At 42.0% G+C, this 22,082-nt stretch overlaps 1 protein-coding gene across 1 annotated transcript in view; it reads left to right on the forward strand.

Annotated features, from left to right (window-relative positions):
• LOC119651948 (protein yellow-like) overlaps positions 1 to 22,082 on the forward strand; it is a 36,012-nt gene that overhangs the window by 12,458 nt on the left and 1,472 nt on the right. Inside the window, exon 2 of the mRNA XM_038055802.1 lies at positions 10,269 to 10,411. Coding sequence (XP_037911730.1) covers positions 10,269 to 10,411 — 143 coding nt within the window. The remainder of the gene's footprint in view (positions 1 to 10,268; positions 10,412 to 22,082) is intronic.

The raw sequence follows: 22,082 nt of genomic DNA on the forward strand, positions 1-22,082 counted from the left end.
AGAAAGTATTTTTCAGTTTCTCATCGAAACGAAATCGGCGAACTTCATGTTCACAAAGTTATTTAATATTGCCATTTTGCGTAGCATTTCTGGTGATTCAAATGCTAATTTTAAACTATACCAAGCGTTTCTTGCGCCTCTTGCTTCAACGATATATCCAAAGTTACGGCTCAACCATCACAGTCATTTCAGCCAATGCTTTTTGATCACATTCTTGTGCATCTGTTATACCATTTGCAGGCAAGCCCTAGTTACTGCTTTTCAGTATCATTCTATTATTAAACATGGTAGCGCGGACAAAAATTCCCCGACGGTTTCGTTGCTGTATATTGGTCGAAAACCGTCAACTTAAGCCTTCACTGGTCTAATCCTAGATAACAACTTTTTTGGTTGAGGATAGAGTACTCCTATTTGATTCCTCAAACGACCATATTCTGCAAAAAAAATAGTACAGCCACCTTCTTCTTCTTCTGTCGTTGTCCCGTTCAGAAGTAAGCTTAATCAATTAGAAAAGAAATAAAGAAAGATTAAAATTCCGCGTGCATTACCCAAACTTTGCCGTGAAGTGCTTTCCTGGTAACATCGGAGGCAGGAGCGTGGCTAACCGCTAAGTCGACTCGCTACGCGCTTATTTGTGTAGCAGCGAGTAGGCGAGTCCCATGCATGCGACTGTTTGTAAGGCACACCCTGGGCTGACTCTACTTGAAGGCTAGATCTTTCAATCCTCTGAGTCGGGTGAAGCCAAACCAGGAGCGGATCGATGAATGGAAGGTAATGCACGCTGAATTTGCATCCTTTGGCAGCCATTTTTCGATCAGATGACTGGGCGTTGGTCATTTCTTTTCGAGGGGGTTATGTGTGTGTCATTCTGGACGGCGTGCTCGCGACCCAAGCTTATAAAAAACTCATAATGAAAGAACGAATGGGCAACAAACAGTGCAAAATGTGTTGTCTGGCGTTAGAGACGTTCAACCTGCCTTTAAGTCGTTTCCCATCGACTTCGATATTCGGGCTAATCTTGGCAAATGAGTTGTCCCCAGCGCGAATTACATGTCCATACTATTGAAGACGCCTCTCCAACAATTTTTTCACGATCGGTGCATCGCGTATATCCCTATTTCAGATGTAATGATAATGACGTGTTACGCCACTGGTCCAACGTAGCACCTTTGCCTCCAATATCTCCAGGCGCCATTCATTGTCTTTTGGTGTTAACCTGCATTCAGAATCAGGGCTAACGACACTACCGAAATTTTTGGATTTAAGCTGCTCGTTGAAATATCGATCACAAAAAACGCCAGTGGCGACTTGATCCAAGTTGCGCTGATACTTGAAGTAATTTTAAAATGCAATTCACCATTGGCTGACAGTATTAATCCGAAATATTTAAATCACTGAGTTCTGACCAATTCACTGTCATTGACAGTGCTTGCATAACAAGCTGTGTCATGTATGTTTCATTGGGGTCGGTCGGCAAAAATTCCACTTAATTCAGATTAAGCCCAAAACCGTGTTATATGACGCGATTAATCCATGTTTGAGGAAGTTGCTGTGTGAAGGATGCTGGGCGTTGGATGTCTCATGTAACATTGTGTATTACAAGAATAAAGAGGAGTGGTGATAGGGCGCTTCCTTGATAAATACCGACAGAGACATGAAGCCGTTTTGATACACTAGCCACACTCGCACTATACTTTTCGGATTGTCGTAGAGTAATTTAACCTAGTGCAAGAGTTCTTCTGACACCAGGTGTTATCATAGAGCCTTAGCTAAATCCAGAATTGCAATGTAAAAAGGGATGCTTCTGACGATATTTCTTCACCACCAACCGCCCAGCATGTATAGTGTCAGTAGTTCCTTAGTTCTTGAGAAACTTTGCTTGATTCACGGTTATTTAAACGCTGTCGTGGTATGAAACAGCAACCAAATCGGCCGGTAAAGTGAACATTCTGCTGGGCTACTTTTTCCATATTGGAACAACAATGCATTCTTGCCAGTCAGATTGTATTTTACTCTGCCCAATAACACGGTTGAGGAACCCATTGATATATATTGGGAGCCCCTTTAAACTCAATACAAAATCACGCCATTTATTGCATGTAAATGGGTTCATAGTCCGTACATTCTCACCAAATTTTGTGAAAATGAGTTGATTCATTTCAGAGTAAACTGAGTGTGACAGACAGACAGATATTAAATTGATTTTGATTGAAGTCGATTAAAAGGACGGAGTTATCCCACGATTCTAAAAAGATGTTCAAATTGGCCATGAAGATCCACCCGCAAATAATGAAGCTCCGCGCATGTACGCCTCTGTGTTTGCCAGGCTCGTGAATGTGGGCGGAGGGAATCTCTTGGGCACTTCAGTCCTTCACCTTCCGTTAATCAAAATTGCATGCGTCCTTTAGCCAATGCATGGGAAAGCGGCGGAAATATTAAAAAGAAGAATCTCCCGCAGAAATTCAATGGGAAATGCACGCGAAACTAGAATGGGAAAGTAAACAATGAAGAGTGAAGATTAGACCGCGCGTGGTGCCGGGAAACTCAATCCCCGAGTGCTACGACCGAGAGGCAAGACCCATGACTGACCACATCCTCAATCGATGTTTACCTTGCCTTAAATATTTGCAAGGCGCCACCGTTTGGGTTAATTCAACGCTACCATAATTGTTTTATTGTGGTAAGAATCCGGGCATAAATTTCAGCTTATGAAATTAGAAACAGACCGGAAGCTGGACGCTTCAGGTACGAAAGGTTTTGTGTATTTCTTAGTACGTAGCGCGTAATATACTCATATATTATGTGAGAGTATCCACTTTCGGGTGATATTGACATTTATAGTCTTCAATTTTCAAAGAAGCAACAACTTTGACGTATTATAGTAATGTTAGTATAGTGCGCGCAATTTCTATATACGCACTCCATATATTGCTCGTTATGACTATATAGAAGCCTTGAGAAATATAAAGTTTATATGATAGTAAATGTATCTTTATTTAAGTTCAGAATAACAAAAAAAATTAACAAAATACATCTTCATTTTTTTTAAATTAAAAAAAATTACATTTTTATTGCGCAATTTCTAAACACGCACTTCCATTTTTAAGCATATTAAAATAAATAAACGCATATTGGCGAGTTACTAATATTTTGTTTTGCCTCCATTGGGCCTTATGACTTCGTAAATTCGATTTGGCGTTGAGGCTATTCAATTTTTATGGTGTTTTCTACGATTTGGTCCAGCATTCTAAAATTTTTGTCTTTAACTCAAGTACGGAGCTAAATTGGCGTTCACTCGCATAGACTTTCCTTGCAAGTATCATCCATATATTCTCTATGGTGTTAAGATCAGGACTTCGATGGGACCACTGCAAAATTTTTACTTGTTTGTCATTTAAAAACGATTTCATGTGTGCAGAAGTGTGTACTGTGGCGTTGTCATGTTGGAAATTCCAGTCAATGTTATCATATTATTCTCATCTAAATGCGGCATCAAAATGGCTTCCAGAAGCTCAATATAAATTACTGAGTTCATTTTGGTCGGTACGATTCCCTGTCGAAGGTTACCGGGAAAAGAAAATGCCCCCAAAACCATAACACTGCGGCCTCCAAAGTTCCGACTAATTGGAGGAGCTTAACTTTTTTTAGATCGTGCCAAAATGCGCTAAATTCAGCTGGGCCGTAAAGGTTGAAGCTCTTCTTATCCGAAAAAATCTAATCTAATCTAACAAATTTGAGACGTGGCTTATTCTGTGTCGATGTTAAATGAGGTGCTTTAGCCAACTTTTCATATTTAATGCTGTTATCAGTACGGAAAACCTGTTCCACTCGTCCCTTTTTAATAGGAAGAAGTAATTTCGACATGATCTGGTACGAACCAAAGTTTATTTCTAGTAGCTTCCTCCTTAATCAGGGCGATTTCTCTTTTCCCGAAATTTTAATTTCCACACGGATGGTTTTTTGTACCGTATTTTCCCTTTAATCTAACGAAATTCCGCAAAATTTCGTCGGATCTACCAATTCCCCTCAACATCGTTCTCATTATCCAGCCCGAATCTTCCATTCTGGCAAGTTGGCCTTTTTCTTCCTCGGTTAACACTTTGCCACGAGGCGTCGCTATAATCTAAGCTAAAAAAACTAAAGTTGGGCACTATTTTACGTAGAACACTACAAAATTTCACGTCACTCATTTTAATCACAAAAAAAAATTCTCAAAAGTAATTTTATAGACGTTTTAGCTACCTGCGTATATAGAAATTGCGCACCTGCAAATGATTGCTTTCGACCAGAAACAAAATATCAATCAAACACTTTTCAGCTGATCTAAATGTTGCTGTCATAACGAATTCTCAAGAAACCAAGGAACCTATATTCCCTTCAATTGTTTCAGAAAATCTTCACACCCTGCATTTTCTAAGAAAAAGAAAAAAAAATTTGACTGCGTAAATAGAAATTGCACTCACTGTAATAGTGCGATTTCCATCAAAGATCATGATCTACATTATAGCCTACATTACTGCAAAATTTAGTGGTACTAGGATGAATTTAAGGGGGAGCGGTTTCCAGCCAATTACAAATTATAATAATATGGAAGGTATTTTGGAGCCTAGGCACCATATAGCGACAGCCTCCTGATTTTTTTCAGATTTTTCGGTTGGGTAGTGTCTAGGAATGGCCCCTTGAAGAAATGATCACTTTCAACCCCCTGCATTCCACACGTTTCCAAGAAATGTCAAAACTAAGACCGGTTTCGAAAAGCACTAATCGAGACCTTTAATTTGGGGTATCATTACTATATTTGCACATATGGGGACCCCCCTTATATTCAACGTAAAAGGATGAAACTCACTGTATGTGTGAGCGTTCAAAGTTCCCACCTTTCTACCAAATTTGGTGCCAATCGCTATAACCGTCTCCGAGAAAAATGCGTGTCAAGGATAGATAGACAGGCAGACAGACAGACAAACAGAAAAAGACCGCGCCTATAAAGGACCCCGCAAAACCCTTAAGCGCGCCATCCAACTGAGCAAGAGGGAATGCTTTAAGGAGCTCCGTTTAGAAGCGGACGTAAACCCGTGGGGGTGCGCCTATAGAATCGTGATGGGGGAAAAAAAGACAGACAGACAGTTAACCGATTTTAATATAGTTTTGTGTTTACAAAGGAAAAGATCGATGAATGGAAGTCGTAAGCAACGCACAGTGAATTACCTTACCGATTTCCATTTGTCGATCAGATGGCTGTGTGCTGGGAAGGTCTTTGTTTAGACGCAGGGATTTATGTGTGCCATTTAGAATGGCGTCGTCGCCACGCGAGCTTATAAAAAGTTTATTATGAGCAGGTGGAAAACGATCAGTGCAGAATATGCAGTTCGGCGTTAGAAACGTGGGACCATCTCATTTCTGGCTGCACTGTAATGATACTGATGCAATACAAGAAACAGTCATAATGCTGTATGTAGGGTGATCCATCAAAACCTTTCATACAAGCACGAGCTATTCACAGCAGCATGGTCGGTTTGCCGATATGAAGCGCACACGGTATTTGGTAGTTCTGCATTAGTTGGTACCGGCAAGTTCTAACTGTGCCTCGGCAGGGTGGTGGTAGTTCCTATAATATTGTCAGCTACCAGTATTGTACCTAAATGCCTCACGGCTTCCCTTGTTCTCCTGAGGCTCTCACGGAGTCTGGTTCATACCACGTAGAAATATACGATTTTGAATACGTATGGCGGATTCTCCCATTAATATGTCAACGACTACCACCACTGGAGCCCGTTTATATTTATTTTGAAGAAGGTAGGATTGTCCGAGCCTTAATACTTGGCAGTCCTGATATTAGGTTAAAATTCAGCATTTGCCGAGATTGTGACAACTCAGAAATAAAAATTAGAAAATAGCAATACGAAATCAAATAAAATATCCTAACCTTTCAGAGCTTTCAAAAAGAAAAGGATATTCCTGATATATATAAAAATTCTAACATTCACTCAAATAAATAGCATCATCGTGACATTTACAAATTTCTGGACGTAAATTTTAAATCTTCAGATATTCATTTGTTGTAAAGCATTAATAAATGCTTGAAGGTGCCTCTTATCCGAATATAACAATAAATGCACTTGTTACTTAATGTAATTTGAAGTTAAATATCCCTCAATTTCTCGGCCGCATTCAGTTTAGAAAGGGAATAAAAGGCGCGGGCTGGAACAATAGCAGCGCTGAAGACTAGGAATATCAATTGAATGACATTTTTTTGAGCGCAGAATGAACTAACACAATCGAAAATACCATTTCAAAGAACCCAAGTAGTTTGGAAGACCACAAATGCCAACATACTAGAGGCAACCAGTATTCAATTATTTTTACAAATTACCAGAAATCTAGGTTCTGCCACTGAGCCCGGTGGGAGCTGAACACATTTCAAATTAGGCAAGTGTACGGCTTACCGACACAATTTAAGGACCCGATATTCTTTTCCTCGTCTCATGCTCCACACCTGGCAGCTTCTTTCATGCTTCAATTTCAGACCTCCTTACGTTTTTCTGCCTGAGCCCGAAACGGATGCATCAGATTTTCACCACCGTGAAGTTTTGGCAAATCCAAACGCACTGCTCTCTGGGAAGTTGACTTCAATTCACTAGAGGAAATTAAAATTTCCCGTAAGGATATTCGCAATCATTGAACCACTTATTTACTTTCACACTTACTTCATTTTGTCTAAGGCTGTGTTAAGCCGGAAACAGCTTTTCACAGACTCCTCAAGTCCAACCGCTACCCCGGGCCGTTCTTATCAGCCGGTCCTGGTACGGATAATTCCTGCTTTCACTGACTCTGACCTTGAACTTCACGTTCCAAGTCGACGGTAGCAAATTACATCAAACTTCTCATATCATAAAATCAAATCATAAAATTACATCAAAATCTCATAGCAGAATACATTTACAGTTGCTCTAGCCAGGAGCAAAACGTTAGGCTTGCATCCAATAATATATGTATGTATTAATATGTAATCTGGACAAGTTTATGTGCAAGAAAAAAGGTCAACGTACCTTTTTGCCCGGTCATGTAATGTTAGAGAATTATCTAATGATACATGATGTCCAAATTTATTTTTAAGGTTTTGTGTAAAACAAAATCTTATTAAAATTGATTCAATGTCTGTTTGTCTGTCTGTCTGTCACACGCATTTTTCTCCAAAACGGCTAAACCGATCGGAACGAAATTTGGTGGACAGATGGGAGCTGTGAAATCCCACGCATACAGAGAGTGGCATAAATTTAGGTGGTCGAATATAGTTGTGTAGGGTGTCAACTGAAAGGTCCGATTGGTACTTTCCGAAACTGACATTAGTTTTGGCATAAATTGGAAAGTGCGTGAGTAAGGAGTCAAAATGAACGCACTTGAAGTGAGACAGGACGCATTTTCTGAAACTACCCAACCTTAAAATCCGAAAAAAATCGCGTCTAAATGAAATCTAGGCCTCAAAATATGTCCCATTCCGATATCTGCTCAAATAAACTTACTAATAGCATATTACTAGTTTTTAGAAATTTACTGAAAAACCCCCCTTAAATTGATCCTAGGACTTTCGAATTAGAGGACAATATTTCGTATATACGTGCTAAATTTCGTGGAAATCTGGCAATTAACGCCAAAGTTATAGCAGTTCAAACTTAGCAATTTCGCGCGAATTTACCGCTTCCAAAGCCATGCAAATCAAATGCTGACGTCATAATTACCCGGAATAATTGACATTCGCGTGAAATATTAAAGTCGCCTTTATGAAGAATCTGTTTATCTCCAGCCCTTTTTAAGGTTTTGTGTAAAACACTTATGTGAAATCTAATCTTCGAGAGATATCCCATTCCGGTATCTGCTCAAAAAATTTACTAATAATATATTATCAACCTTTAGAAACCGACCAAAAAACTCCCCTTAAGTTCATCCTAAGTGTATTAAATTTTGCACCGACATAGGGGACAGCGTGCATACACATGCCAAGTTTCATGAAAATCCAACTATTATTGGGAAAGTTATAGCAGTTCAAACTTATCAATTTCTTGCTAATTAACAGTATCCTAAGCCATACAAATAAGATGCTGACGTCATAATTAACGAGAATAATTGAAATTCGAGTGAAATATTAAAATTCCATTCAAGAAGAATCTCTTCAGAATTCTCCCTAGCCCTTTTTTATATTTGATGTTGGTTAAATTGTTGACATTTGCTAATAATACTAAACTGAGAGCGTGAAGCGTATGAGGTTGACCATTATCAATACAGGGCTTTCCATCAAATGATTTATTTAAATCGCTTTCTAGAAAATAGAGGGGAATGGAATTTTTAGCTATATTGCACGGAGCTGGCGTGCATTCGTCGCTCCTCACATCTTTTTGTTTTTCTTCAGCTTTCAGTTCACAAGCGGGGTCGGCTCGTTGTGATCGGTTTCGTCATTTTATTTTATCAAATGCCTGATCAGGATGTAATCGCGAGACCTTTAAATCCCCATCCAGCGTATCAAGCCACCATTGTTTTGGCCGGCTTTTTGGTTGCTTCCCATTGCTTTCGATGTTCTGACCACTACTAGTTCTTGAATTCTCGTTAGCGTGAATTATGTGACCACACCATCGAAAACGCCTCTCTTGCATTTTTTCCGCAATCGATGCAAACCCATATCGATCGCGGATATTCTCACTTCAGACGTAATCAAAACGTGTCACGCCACCAGTGCAATGCAACATCTTCGTCCCCATTACCGCAAGACGCCGTTCATTGTCCTTTATAGTCGGCCAACACTCAGAACTATAGAGAGCGGCAGACGGACGACATTGCAGTAAATTTTAGATTTGGGACGTGCGCTGATACGTCGATCACAAAGAACACCAGCTGGGGAATGCCACTTCAACCAGGTTGTATTAATGCGTGAAATAATTTCATTACGGCTGATAGCATTGACTCGAGATATTTAAATCGTTGAGTTCTGGCAATGGCAGTAACCTGCCCTTCGAGATATTTAAATCGCTGAGTTCTGGCAATGGCAGTAACCTGCCCAGAACTGAGCGTTTTCGATATCTCGGGTCAATGCTATAAGCCAATGGAGAACTACGTTATGCTCCTCACATAGGAAAACACAAAACCTTTTATACCTGAAGCGTCAAGCTTCCGGTTTCCCGACTTGTTTTTAAATGTAAATAGTTTTCAGAGTTTAAGAGGAAAGGAAGCAGGGGGTAGGTTTTGGTAAATAAAATGAAATTGTTAATATTAAATGGTAAATGTGAGGCGATTTTGGGATGAGAATTAACATATTGAGGAATTAGGAAGCTGAGTGGTGCTGCACGATGAGAAAAAAATGAAATGTTGCATATTATTAAATGCATTCTCCCGTCCGATTGTCGCTCTACAGGACGAGTGAAATGTTGCATATGTCGTAAAGCTGCGGACACTACAGGTAGTTCCTCTGGCACAGAGCATACTAGATGATTTTGTGTAGCACACGGTGGAATCCAGAAACACAATGTAGAGGGGATGATGCTTCTCATGGTGTTTCTCCATGAGTAATATCAACGTAAAGCTTCAGCTTTTGGCTACGAATTTACCTAGCTACCAGTTGCCCCAATTTATTTTTTCCAAAACCGACGTCTCTGATGACAAATTATTTACAGGGAATCCATTTTCCCCTCCATTATAAAAATACTACATGGAAACCTCCTCAACTCGAACCATAACATTTTCTTATGGACCTATGGCCAAAAATTAGCCCATTTTTCACCACGCTGAAAACACAGGAAATGAAAGTATAATTTGAAGAAGTTTCTCAACCGATTATATTTGGAAAATATGGTTGGATAATTTGCAAGTATTATTTACCGTTTTAATCATTCCGAGTTACTTACTTTATATTTTATAAGCATTTTCGTATTATCATAAAATTATATAGAATTATTTTCATTCTTACATTACCAATGAATGCAACAGAATATAAGTGGATTCGTACAAATAATATCGTCCCTTTTTCCTCCAATTATACTCATTCATGTATGATCCGCTATGAATCCTTCATAAATGCAAATATTTTCGATGAAATTGGAACTGTCGGAATATTAACAGCTTTTCGCTATTATACTCTTTCGATTCGTGAATGAATTTCGCCGAATAAATAATTTACATACGAGTGTAAGCTGTACTGAAAATATTGATAAGTAACAATTATTTCCCGACAAATATAGAATGTGCATACGTGGAAAATGATTTTGTTTTTGTGCTTGCAGATGGAAATCTGGTGTAGCTGCCTCTCTGAATTACATCCAGCTACCAACAGATGAAAAATCGCCCGTACTACGCCCGTACCCCAGCTGGGAGGATAACAACCTGCCGATCGAAGTATCTGCCCAACCAGTTGCCGAAACAGCAGGTGAACAAATAGATTTGTAATGTATTCAGTATATAGGCTTATGTATATGTATGAGTGTTTGCACTCACGACCTACATACATATGTATGAGCATCTTCATCCTGGATGACGTCCGAAAGGATAAGTATGTTCATGTCCTTGGACAGATTTATTGTATATAAAGGAGAAATTACTCACCTCACAAGTTAGAGATATACGAGAAGCATTTGGGTCTCTATAAGTTCCTGGAAATACTTAGGATTTGAAGAAGTTTGTAAGGGATTTCATCAGATTTTCTAAGGAACTTGTTGCACAGCACTTTTACTTGATAGCGTTATAAGGAAGTCACTACGAACCACTGCAATAGACAACGTGAAATACACCTGATGATTCTGTTCTATTCCAACTGAATCAGCATATATTTTCCTATTACATCTGGAGGTGAAAATAGATATAAATGAGCTTACATAAAGTATCCGCGTAAATGATTTCATCCATATATTGAACGAATTTTGCACACCTGGTCCTCTATCTTACCTGTTCTGCAAAATGAAGCAAGATATTGTGCATGGAGAAAAAAATTCAACATAATCGTCTTACTTAGTTAAATGTACGAATACATATGCAGACAGCATTACTGATCCCTACGGTATTCAAAATTTTATTATCGATATTCACTTTCCGATATATTGCATGCACAGGCTTTTCTATGAAATGCTATAATAGAAGTTATCTAAGAAATGTGAACCTCTTAACCATCTTTTCAAAATATGTTTCAACATATTTTCCTTTAATTTTCAACACCGAAAAGATTTGTGTATCTTAACTATTACGAGTCCTTGACGCTGATCGTGTGTGCGCCCTACAACTGACTAACAATTTATTTTTGATGAGGACAGGAATTCTACGGCATTAATACTCGCTAAAGCTATCTCAAGTACTGACTGGATGAGTAATAGCCTAGACCAGGGTACCAAGCCTTCATGCTTTTTGCTAGCTTAAAATTGACTCCAAGCAGATTTTAATTCCGACCTGAATATTTTTGAAATTATATGTTGTCCCTTCAGCATAACTCCCATCCGTCAAATAGGATTCTTTTTCCTCAGATTTATCACTTTAATAAATTTTCATGTTTGACTGACTATATTCGACCTTTCCACCAAATTTGGTGTCAATCGCTACAGCTGTCTCTGGGAAAATGCGTGTGACAGACAGATAGACAAATAGACAGTAAACCGATTTTAATAAGGTTTTGTTTTACATAAAACCTTAAAAAAGGACACCTTGGATTTCTGAGTAATTGAACCTAACAAAAAATATTATAACTTCCACAATTTTCCACAGGTTTTACACGTCACCTTGCTCTGCTCCAAAAAAATTGGATCTTGGCAATTGCCAAAATATTTTCAAAAATGCTACACTCCTCCCCAACTGTTTTATGCAAAATGTGCAATATATGTACAGGCACTGATAATGCACTGAATGAAGCAACAAAGGCGGACCTTAAATAAAGGGTGATAACTTCCTAGGCTAGAACTTTACAGGTACATATTTGTTTTTAGTCCTTATACTCATTATCATCAACGGCGCAACAACCGGTATTCGGTCTAGGCCTGCCTTAATAACGAACTCCAGACATCCCGGTATTGCGCCGAGGTCCACCAATTCGATATCCCCAAAAGCTGTCTGGGGTCCTGGCCTACGCCGTCGCTCCATCTTAGGTAGGGTGCCTCGTCTTCTTTTTCTACCATAGATATTGCCCTTATAGACTTTCCCGGTAGGATCATTCTCATCCATACGGATTAAGTGACCCGCTCACCGTAACCTATTGAGCCGGATTTTATCCACAACCGGACGCTTATAGATTTCGTCATTGTGTAGGCTGCGGAATTGTCCATCCTCATGTAGGGGGCCAAACATTTTTCAGAGGATTCTTCTCTCGAACGCGGCCAAGAGTTCGCAATTTTTCTTGCTATGAACCCAAGTTTCCGAGGATTACATGAGGACTGGCAAGATCATAGTCTTGTACAATAAGAGTTTTGACCCTATGGTGAAAAGTTTCGAGCGGAACACTTTTTGTAAGCTGAAATAGGCTCTGTTGGCTGACAATAACCGTACGCCGATTTCATCATCGTAGCTGTTATAGGTTGTGATTTTCGACCCTAAATAGGACAAATTGTCAACGGTCTCAAAATTGTATTCTCCGTGCGGTATGATGTTGTTGGTTAGTTGGTTTTCGGTGCTGACGTTGCCACCATATATTTTGTATTGTCTTCATTGATGTGCAGCCCAAGATCTCGCGCCGATTACCGCTTGCTCGATCTGGATGAAGGCAGTTTGTACGTCTCGGGTGGTTCTTCCTATGATGTCGATATCGTCAGCATAGGCCAGTAGTTGGATGGACTTAAAGAGGATCGTACCTGCATTACTAGTTATACTGGTCTAACCAAAAGCCAAAACCCAGTTAAAGGCTTAGGAATTATGTATACTTTGTGCAAGCATTGGAGGAAGATTGTTGTGATACAACTCCTTGATGTCTTTTAGAAATAGAAGCAGAAGTATAATAGTTACCATGGTAGAACACAGTTCGGAAGACTCCGCTTTGGAATTTTTTCTTAGTAACTCAACTGATGTGTAATCTACACTCCTCCTCTGGTGTTTTGGGCTACATGTTTCCACGGTGGCAACTTATTGAGCGCTCCAGGGTAGCGCAGTCCATTGCATAGCACAGCGCCCTTCCCTGAAATATGATCTACCCACTTAAAACTTCCGCCTTAACATTTTTTGAGATTTCTTCCAGGACACCGTTTACGAAATTACACTCCGAGTTTTTATTTTATTATGTTAATCTATTAATGATCCTAAATATATCCGATTCACACTTTTGTGAATATTTCATATTCATATTCCTGGTCGCCCTGACGGGTAGTTATTGAAAGAGTGAAGCTTTCTTGCGATCCGCCTCCTGCCAGGCTAGCTGTGTCGGTGTTCAGTGTGTGGGCGGAGGCGAATTCATCACGGCGATGCATTCGTGGTTCGTGCTTTCGTTCCCCCAGCTGAATCCGTGCGGGATCAGCGGAGCAGGAGCGCCCACTCGAATGACGACCTGTGAGCCTGTCTCGAGGTTCTTGGAGGTGTCAACCTCCTGTGTCGTGTATCGGGAAGGTGGAGTCGGCCGCAGCTTCGAAACCGTGTTTTCAAGCAGACACAGCATGCCGGAGTCACTTAACCATGCTCTGATGTCTCTCCGTATACCATCTCCGCGGTGCTAGCCGTGAACTTTCGATGGGCTGCGAGATGGCCGAGGAGGACGAAAGGCGACCATGACGGATCGTCTCGAGCTATTAAGGCGGCCTTTAGTGTTCCGTGCCAACCTTCCATCACCTCATTGGACTATGGATGGTATGCAATAGTCGTGTAACTCCGAAAAAAGAGTAGACTCAAACTGCATTCCTGTCTGTGATGATTGCGGCTGGTTTACCTACGTATGGGATCCAATCTCGATAGAGGGACTCGGCATATGATTGCGCCGTAATGTCAGTCAGAAGTATTGCTTCGGGCCACCACGTAAACCTGTCGATAATTGTGAGGCAATACTTTTATCCGTGCGAGTTTCGCAAAGGGCCTATGATGTCGGGATGGATAATGTGGAAGCGCTTGGTCGACCTAGGGAATACGCCTACTTCCTTTCTTATGTGTTTATTAACTTTGCCTTTGGACACTCTAGCCCAAGAGTTTACATCCCTGTTTACGAATGGCCAGAAGTAGTATCAACAAGCTGTTGTTTGACTGTTCCAAATGCCTGGACCGCCATAGTAGTCCACACAACCTTTCAGCAATCTTTTGTTTGGGACCCGGACAAGCAAGTCTTGAGGATCGCTTGGTGATGAGCAGCCTCAGGCAAGAAACGACAATAGAAGTTTAACATGCCCAAGAACCTTCATAGATCTTTCACCGTAGTTGGTATGGAAAAGTTCTTTATCGCTTCAGTCTCGTCTGGGTCAGCTTGAATTCCGTGAGGGGTAAGCGAAAGGTGGTGAGAATACGGCAATTTGTAAGTGAATGCGCAAAATCATGGATGAGTGGGATAGGGCACTGGGGGGAATTGTCTGAGCATTCAGACGCCTGTAATCTCCGCATGGCCTCTACTCGCAGTTTGGCTTAGCGACCAAATGAAGTGGGGGTGACCAACAGCTGTTGGAAGGTCTGAAAATATCCTGTTTCATTAAATCATCGAACCATTTCCGTACAATAGCTAGCCTCTGGGGTGATATACGATGCACCTTTGGGAAGATCTGGGAGCCGATAGTGTTAATATGGTGCTGCACATCGTGCGGGGGGAAACTACTTTCAGTGGTGATGTTGAGATATTTTCTGAGGAGTGTCGTTTGCGCTGGTAGAAATTTTCCCTGACGACTTTAAAGAGTTTACGGGGCCTTGTTCTGCAAAGCGACCAATAGCCCATAGTGACACAGGAAGTTTGCGCCTAAAATGGAGAGTGAAGTTTTTTGTGACCCGCCTCCTGTTAGGCCGGCGTCCACCGGAACATACCCCGTAAGGCGATGTAATTCTTCACTGGGTTATCAATTTCAATTTTGTCGGTTCTATCCACTTTTTCTAAAAGAATCTAAATGAAATAAAAAAAAATTGATTTTTGTCTAAAACATGGGCTTGAAAACTTTGCACTCCAACAACTAAGTTTGCCCAAGGGGCATTCAATTTGAGAATAACGAATTAAAAGAAGCAACTCGTAATTCCTTCCTCGCATAATAAACCTGCCCCCAAGGAACTACGGATAGCGTAAGGACATAGAAAATTTATGAAATAACTAAGAGAAAAGCCGGTATTTTATTTAAAAGCGGACAAAGGAAATGCGGTTTTAATAGTGGAGCAGGCTGACTGCGATGAGGCTATGTTTGAAAAACTTCGGACGGAAAGATACTTTGAATTGAGGGAAGACCCTTTGCCGGATTCCATTAAATGGGTGGAAAAAGTATTAAAGGAATGTCGCCACTTTATTGAGAATCCTGGCAAACTTCGGATACTCAAAGATCTACAAACTTGGCAATGAATTTCCGGAAATTATAACAGCCACAAACGCGCCCACACAAAATATCGTCAAATGGCTCTTGAATATGTTTAAGGAACTAGTGCGACTGCCCGCTGGAAAAGCTATAAGGAATAGAGAGGTCCTCATCAGGAAACTAAAAGATGTGCAATTTACAACACCGGATGGTGTCTTTCGACATGGAAGCTTTGTTTGCAAGCATCCCGACGAAGGAGGCGCTTTTGTATGTGGAGGAGTGGCTACTGACTATAAATCACATGTCGTTGGAGTGGAAAAGAGAAACAGGAAGTCTCTTAAGACTTGCGGTATGCATGTGAGAGAGCTACCTGACATTCAGAGGGAAATTCTACAAAGTAACCAGAGGGGTGGAAATTGGGAACTCCCTTTCACCCTTTTTGAGTCACATATTCGTGAATGATCTACATTCCGAAGACTTGATCCCAAAGATCTGGTCAAAGTATGTAGATGGCATTTTCACCATTGTCCATGAAGTTAAAGAGGAGGAGATGCTGGAGGTCCTGAATAAGGTACTTCGGAAACTTAAATTTAGAATGGAAGTAGAGGTCAATGGAGAACTCCTGTTTCTTGATTAAAGGATCATTAGGGAGGAGAAGGGGATATCTTTTGACATCTACAGGAAGCCTACACATACCCAGCAAACGATACCGGATAATTTCAACCACCCCCATTCACATAAAATGGCCCCTTTCCATACCATGATCCACCGATTGTTCAGCGTTCCCCTCAGTGCTGAAAGATTCATGAAAGAAAAGATGTATATAATCGACACCGAGATGGAGAATGCCTTCCAACGGTCGATTATTAAAAGACTTATGTGGAAAAAGACGAAACGGCAAGAAATAAGGACAATGACATCCCTCGTTAATAACTTGGAAGGGAAAAGAAGAATAGAGGTCCTACACTCTGCGGATTTGTCGAAACTGATGAAAACTGTGAAGAGGCTTCATTTGCTGTTGTCTGAATCTTGTAGATATACTTTGGCACTACAACCACGGCTATATCGTCGTGAAATCAACACTTTTACTCCTCTTATTAAGGGCAGACGAAAGACTCGTACATGACACACATGCTGACACATGTTTTCGTTTGTGTCGTATTTAGTTTCCTGGCAATGCATTAGCTAGCCCCTATCTTTCCTATTGATGAGCGCCCTTTTCGCTAAGTTGAAAGCATTCCTCACATCCAAAATGAGCACCGCAAAATACTTTTTTCATTCCAAATACGTCTCTTACCTTCTATGGTAGCAGCTGCGATGTCCACCACCTTTATTAGCCTTTCCCGAATCCAAACTGGATATCACAAAGAGCACTTCCGCTTTTGTATTTCTTCCGCCGTATTCAAAAAGTGGACAATGTGACGAGGGATCTCCGTGTCGTTTGTTTTCTTCCGATAACGCGACTGCTTCCATTTTTAGGAAAGATCCCTTCGTGGAGACATGTTTGTGTAAACATGACTAATCTTCTGAGTACCGTAGCTTCCACCGCTTTATTCGGAATGGCATAAAGTCCTGGCACTTTCTTGTCGCTCATTTTCCTACACACTTTGAACAATTTGTCTTGGTTGATACAAGGAATGGTCTCTAAATTGGCTCCCCCAATCACCTCAAAGTATTCGATCTTCGCAGAAACAGTGTCTCCAATATTGATTTTAGCATAATCGGGCAGATTCTTCTTCACGTTTACTTCAGGTATCACCAGTCTGTAGGCTGTGGTTTAGGAGTTTACGTCAGGTTTCTTGCAGGAGTTTTCAAAGTTCCTGCTTTCATTTTCTTTGCTTGCCTGCTGCAGGTCCCATCCTAATTGTCTAAAAGTAGAGAGCTGTTTTTTTATGTTCCACTCCTCCTCGTGATTTTGAAACGATTCTTCAGGTATGCACGCATTTTGCCCTAAATTCCTTTAATAGTTTATTTTGCCAGTAGCAAGGCGAGCCTCTCCTGATAGGTTCTTTTCTCGCAATTCATTATCAAGTCAAATACATCTTCTTCGAGTATCGTTCCATTTTGTCCATCCATATTTATGATGTGCGTTTGACTCACCGTTATTCCCTATTTCCTATTCCAAAGATTGAAAAGTGTTGAGCAGCCTACGTCCAACATCAGAGTTGATGATTCCCTGTTTAGAACAACCTCCGCTCTCTCGTCCTTTCTGTAAAGCAAACACAATGTTTTTTTGTCGTAGTTGCCGAATTCCGAAAGGGGGAGATCTATAAGTAGATGGCAGCAGCCATGGTACCGCTCGGAAACGAGACACAGAGGTTGATCCCTGTAATCTAAACCTGTTTTTCACGGGCTATCAGTTCCTCAATAGATTTAAAATAGATACTTCTGCTGATTGTCCAAATCGCGGTGGGGTCCCGGTGACCAAGTGCACATATTCTTCAAATGTCAGTGATTGCAGAAAAAAGGTGATACTTAGACGAAACTTCGGTGAAATGCTATCGCCGGAAAATTTGGTGTGAGGAACACTAGCATGCCAAGAGCATTAGAATACGATCAGCTCGATGATCAGATCTACCTTGGATAAACTGCAAAAACCAGAAGGACAGAGGACAGGAAGATCTCGCTAAAGTGAACTAATTCCGCTCCTGGATGGTAATTTCATTTAATTCCCGGACGGGAAGTCGGAGTTGGTTTTGGCGTTTAAAAGTCCCCGTTCTCTTTTGAAGATTTCCATCTCCTTCAAAAAAGGAAAAAGCAAAACAGACAGACGTACAACTCAAAAGCTTAAGAACGAACCTTCCTTTCTCCTTCTTCAGAAGACTTTCCACTAAAAAAGAAAATAAATAGTTTCTGAGATATTGAAAATGAAATAATAAAACTCCACCGCAGCCGCTCCCAAGCCCGGTTCTGAAAGGAGAAGGGATGGATAGATTCAGTCTGAATGGCTGCACGTCACCGCAGCGTCTCAGAGAGTAGGTGAGGAAAGTGCAGGAACGTTGCAGTCTTGCAGATTATTCATTGAGGAAGCTATTCCCACACCTGGCAGCTAGGAATAAAATGCACCACCAAAAATGAAAAAGAAGAAGAAATTTGAGGTTCGGTATGGATAACCGGCGAGAGTCGTCTGACTTGGTGACTGGGTCGGGCTCCCGTAATGGACAGCAGGGCGTCGAAACCGCTAGTTGTGGGGCGGTTCGACGTCTAGGCGCCACGACGACCAGCAGCATTGCTCCGCCTGCTGCAGCTCTTTCGCCACAATCTGTGGCGACCAGGTAGGTTCACGTAGGCAGTCGATGAAGTGGTCTGAGGAAATGAACCTCTTCATCATCCGCTCCTACTACGCAAAAATGGCGGGGCGGGTACAACATCTTACCGCCCTTTGTTACACCAGAGATTGGTCAAGCGTTTCCCGCGATTCGCGCATGTGACTGTGCAGCGTGTCGCAGACCAGTGCCGCTTTATAACTTGCTGCGAGACAATCCCATCATCATCAAGGAAACTGTTGACCGAGAGTCGATGGGGGCAGAGGCGGCGGCATCAACAATACCACGCCGCACTGCAGGCAACAGTTTCAGTACTCGCCGAAGCACTGTTCTCCACCGTCGAGCTGAGGTTTCCGCTGAGGTTCGGGACGAATTCCAAAAAGCGTGTATAGAATTCTCGGATATGGATCTTTTGCATAGACCAGGTATTCCCAGGCTTTATGCTTCTCCAACTACTCCGGGAATTCTATCTCAAATCAATGATGAGACTGCATCTCGACTGCGTGCTGATATCTCACTGCTGCAACTACAATCACTTGTGTATTGTGGTGCAGTTGCGGCTATCAGACTGCACGGTTAGAAGATTCACTTTCGTGTTATTGGTTTAAGTGACCAAAGAGATCCACCATGGAAAATTCGTCTAGAAAGTCGGTGGGGCTCACTAAGGCAGGGCATTGCTAGGCTGATTCAGATCAGCACTGGCAATGCCAACAGACGGGTGAGAAATAAAGTGCAGAGGGTTTACCGAAACTATGCCATCCCCACTGGGACACCCGTAGTTAAAATTCTGGACACACTAAAACAGAAACTTTGTGTCATATGCAGCCGATGACGACGGTATGGCGAAAGTCATTCCAGACGTGTCCAGAATGCAACATACGCGAGGAATCAGCGGAGCTTTGTCAGATCTCTCAACGAATCCCAACAGAGCGTCCAGACAGTACAGTTTTCGGTGACGGAAGCAAAAGCGTATTGGGGTGGACTTTGGGGGTTACCCGGCCAGCATGCTGAATGGATCACCGCCGAAGGCACCCGCCATGCCAATACACCTGGCATGAATTTTGCGGATGTTACCGAAGAGGAAGTTCAACGAGCCATAAACATCTCGAAGAACTGGAGGAGCGCAGGTCTGAATCGGGTGCAGAATTTCTGGTATAAGAAGTTTACCAGCGCACACAGTCGGTTGGCTCACAGCATAAACCAGGTCATGAGTAGGCTGGAGGAATTCCACCCTTCTTCACTGCGGGGATTACCTACCTTACCTCTGAGAAGAACACGGTGCAGGACCCCAAAGACACAAGACCGATTACTTGCTTACCAACCCTCTACAAATTCATAATATCCATTAGTAGTGAAAGGGTCTATGCACACCTCAAGACCAACAACTTTCTATCCGAGGAGTAGAAGGGGTGCCGAGTTGGGTTAAGTGGTTGCAAAGAGCAACTCATTATCGACTCGGTAGTTGTAGGGCAAGCAACTAGAGGCCAAAGAAACCTCTTTGCTATATCGATAATGCCAAGGCTTTCGATAGCGTCCCGCATACCTGCCTAATCGATGTCCTACATCTGTATCGCATTGATCCGAAACTAATAGAGTTTTTGGCGCCAGTCATGAAAATCAGTGCGTACATCCGAGGGTACTAATATCTGAGAGCCCATCCGTATATGTAGGGGCATCTTCCAGGGGATTCATTGAGACTCCTTTTGTTTTGTATGGCACTGAACCCCCTTTCATTGCTACTGAATGATGATAGAGGGCATGGTTTTGCATACTTTATTGCCTACGTGCTAAGTGCGAACTGACACACGTGATGTACTTAGATGACATCAAGCTGCATACTGGTACTGACAACCATCTTAGAAGTCTGTTGCGAATAATAGACATGTTCAGCCGTGATATTCGGATCGAGTTTGTACTAGACAAGCGTCGAAGCCAAGCCATCCGCAAAGGTCATCACCAACCGCGTGCCGAATATAGCATTAGTGACCTCCACATCGTAGCTATGACCGAGACAGACTTCTGCAAGTACCTTGGAATTCTTCAAGGAACCCATGTGGGAGTTGGTGATCTAAGGGATGCTCTGCTGTCCGAATTCCTGCAACGTGTAGAGCTGGTGCTGAAATCGCACCTCTCTGGGAAGAATAAATTAAGCGCGTTGAATGTATTCACTATCCCTTCACTGTCTTATGCATTCAGAATATTGCCGTGGACGAAGACCGATTTGAAAAACGTCCAGCGGCGGATAAGGACAACTATGTCCAAATTCCGAATGCATCATCCAAAGTCTGCCGTGGAGCGGATGAACCTGCCTCGTGACATTGGAGGTAGGGGCGTGGTTGACGTGGTGGCACAACATCATCGCCAAGTCGACTCGCTGCGCGCTTATTTTTACAGCAAAGAGCAGCAAAGTCCCTTGCATGCGACTGTCTGTAAGGCAAACTGTCGACTGACTCCACTTAACTTGAAGGATCGATCTTTCAATCCTCTGAGTGGGGTGAAGTCGGACCAACAGCGGATTGATGAATAAAAGTCGAAGTCAATGCACGGTAAACACGTGAATTGCCTTTGGCAGCCATTTGTCGATTTGCATTTGTGGAACAGGTGGCTGTTTGCTGGGGAACTCTTTGCTGAAACGGAGGGGTTCATGTGTACCATTCAGGACGGCGTGGTCGCCACCCGAGCTTATAAAAAGCTCATCATGAAAGAACGAGTGGAGAACGAGCAGTGCAGAATGTGTGGTTCGTCGTTGGAGACGTTGGACCATCTCATTTCTGGCTGTACTGTTATGGTAGCGGTGCAATACATCATCAGGCATAATGCTATATCTAAAGTTATCTATCGAAACCTTGCATACAAGCATGGATTGATCACGGGAACTGTTCGGTTTATCGATATGAGCCACAAGCAATACTTGATAGTTCTGCTTACAGCGTGTATTGGGTCCGGCAAGTTTTGACTGATCCCATACTGCACATAACAAGCCTGATGTACTGTCAGTTGACAAGACCGGTTGCGCCGCGTATATTATTGATGTTGCTATCCCCCGTAACAGCAAGATCGAACGGAAATTCGTGGGGAAGAAGGTGAACTATGAGCCATTCGCTCGGGAAATCGAAGAAATTTGGCGTCTCGAGCGGGTGGTTGTAGTTCCCATAATATTATCAGCTATAGGTATTGTACCTAAATCCCTCAGGGCTTCCCTTGGTGTCGTGGGACTTTCGCACAGTCTGGTTCAAATCATGCATAAGTACACCATTCTGTATACGTGCTCGATGTTGCGGTGAGTTCTCAACAGATTCCTACCACCGGCCCTTTAGTTTTTAAGCAAGTAGGATCGTCCGAGCCTAAATGCTTGGCACTTAGTGCTAATATTAGGTAAAATCCGGCATCTGCCGAGATTGTG

Source organism: Hermetia illucens, chromosome 3, assembly GCF_905115235.1.
Source record: "Hermetia illucens chromosome 3, iHerIll2.2.curated.20191125, whole genome shotgun sequence".
In the NCBI taxonomy this organism is placed as follows: domain Eukaryota; kingdom Metazoa; phylum Arthropoda; class Insecta; order Diptera; family Stratiomyidae; genus Hermetia; species Hermetia illucens.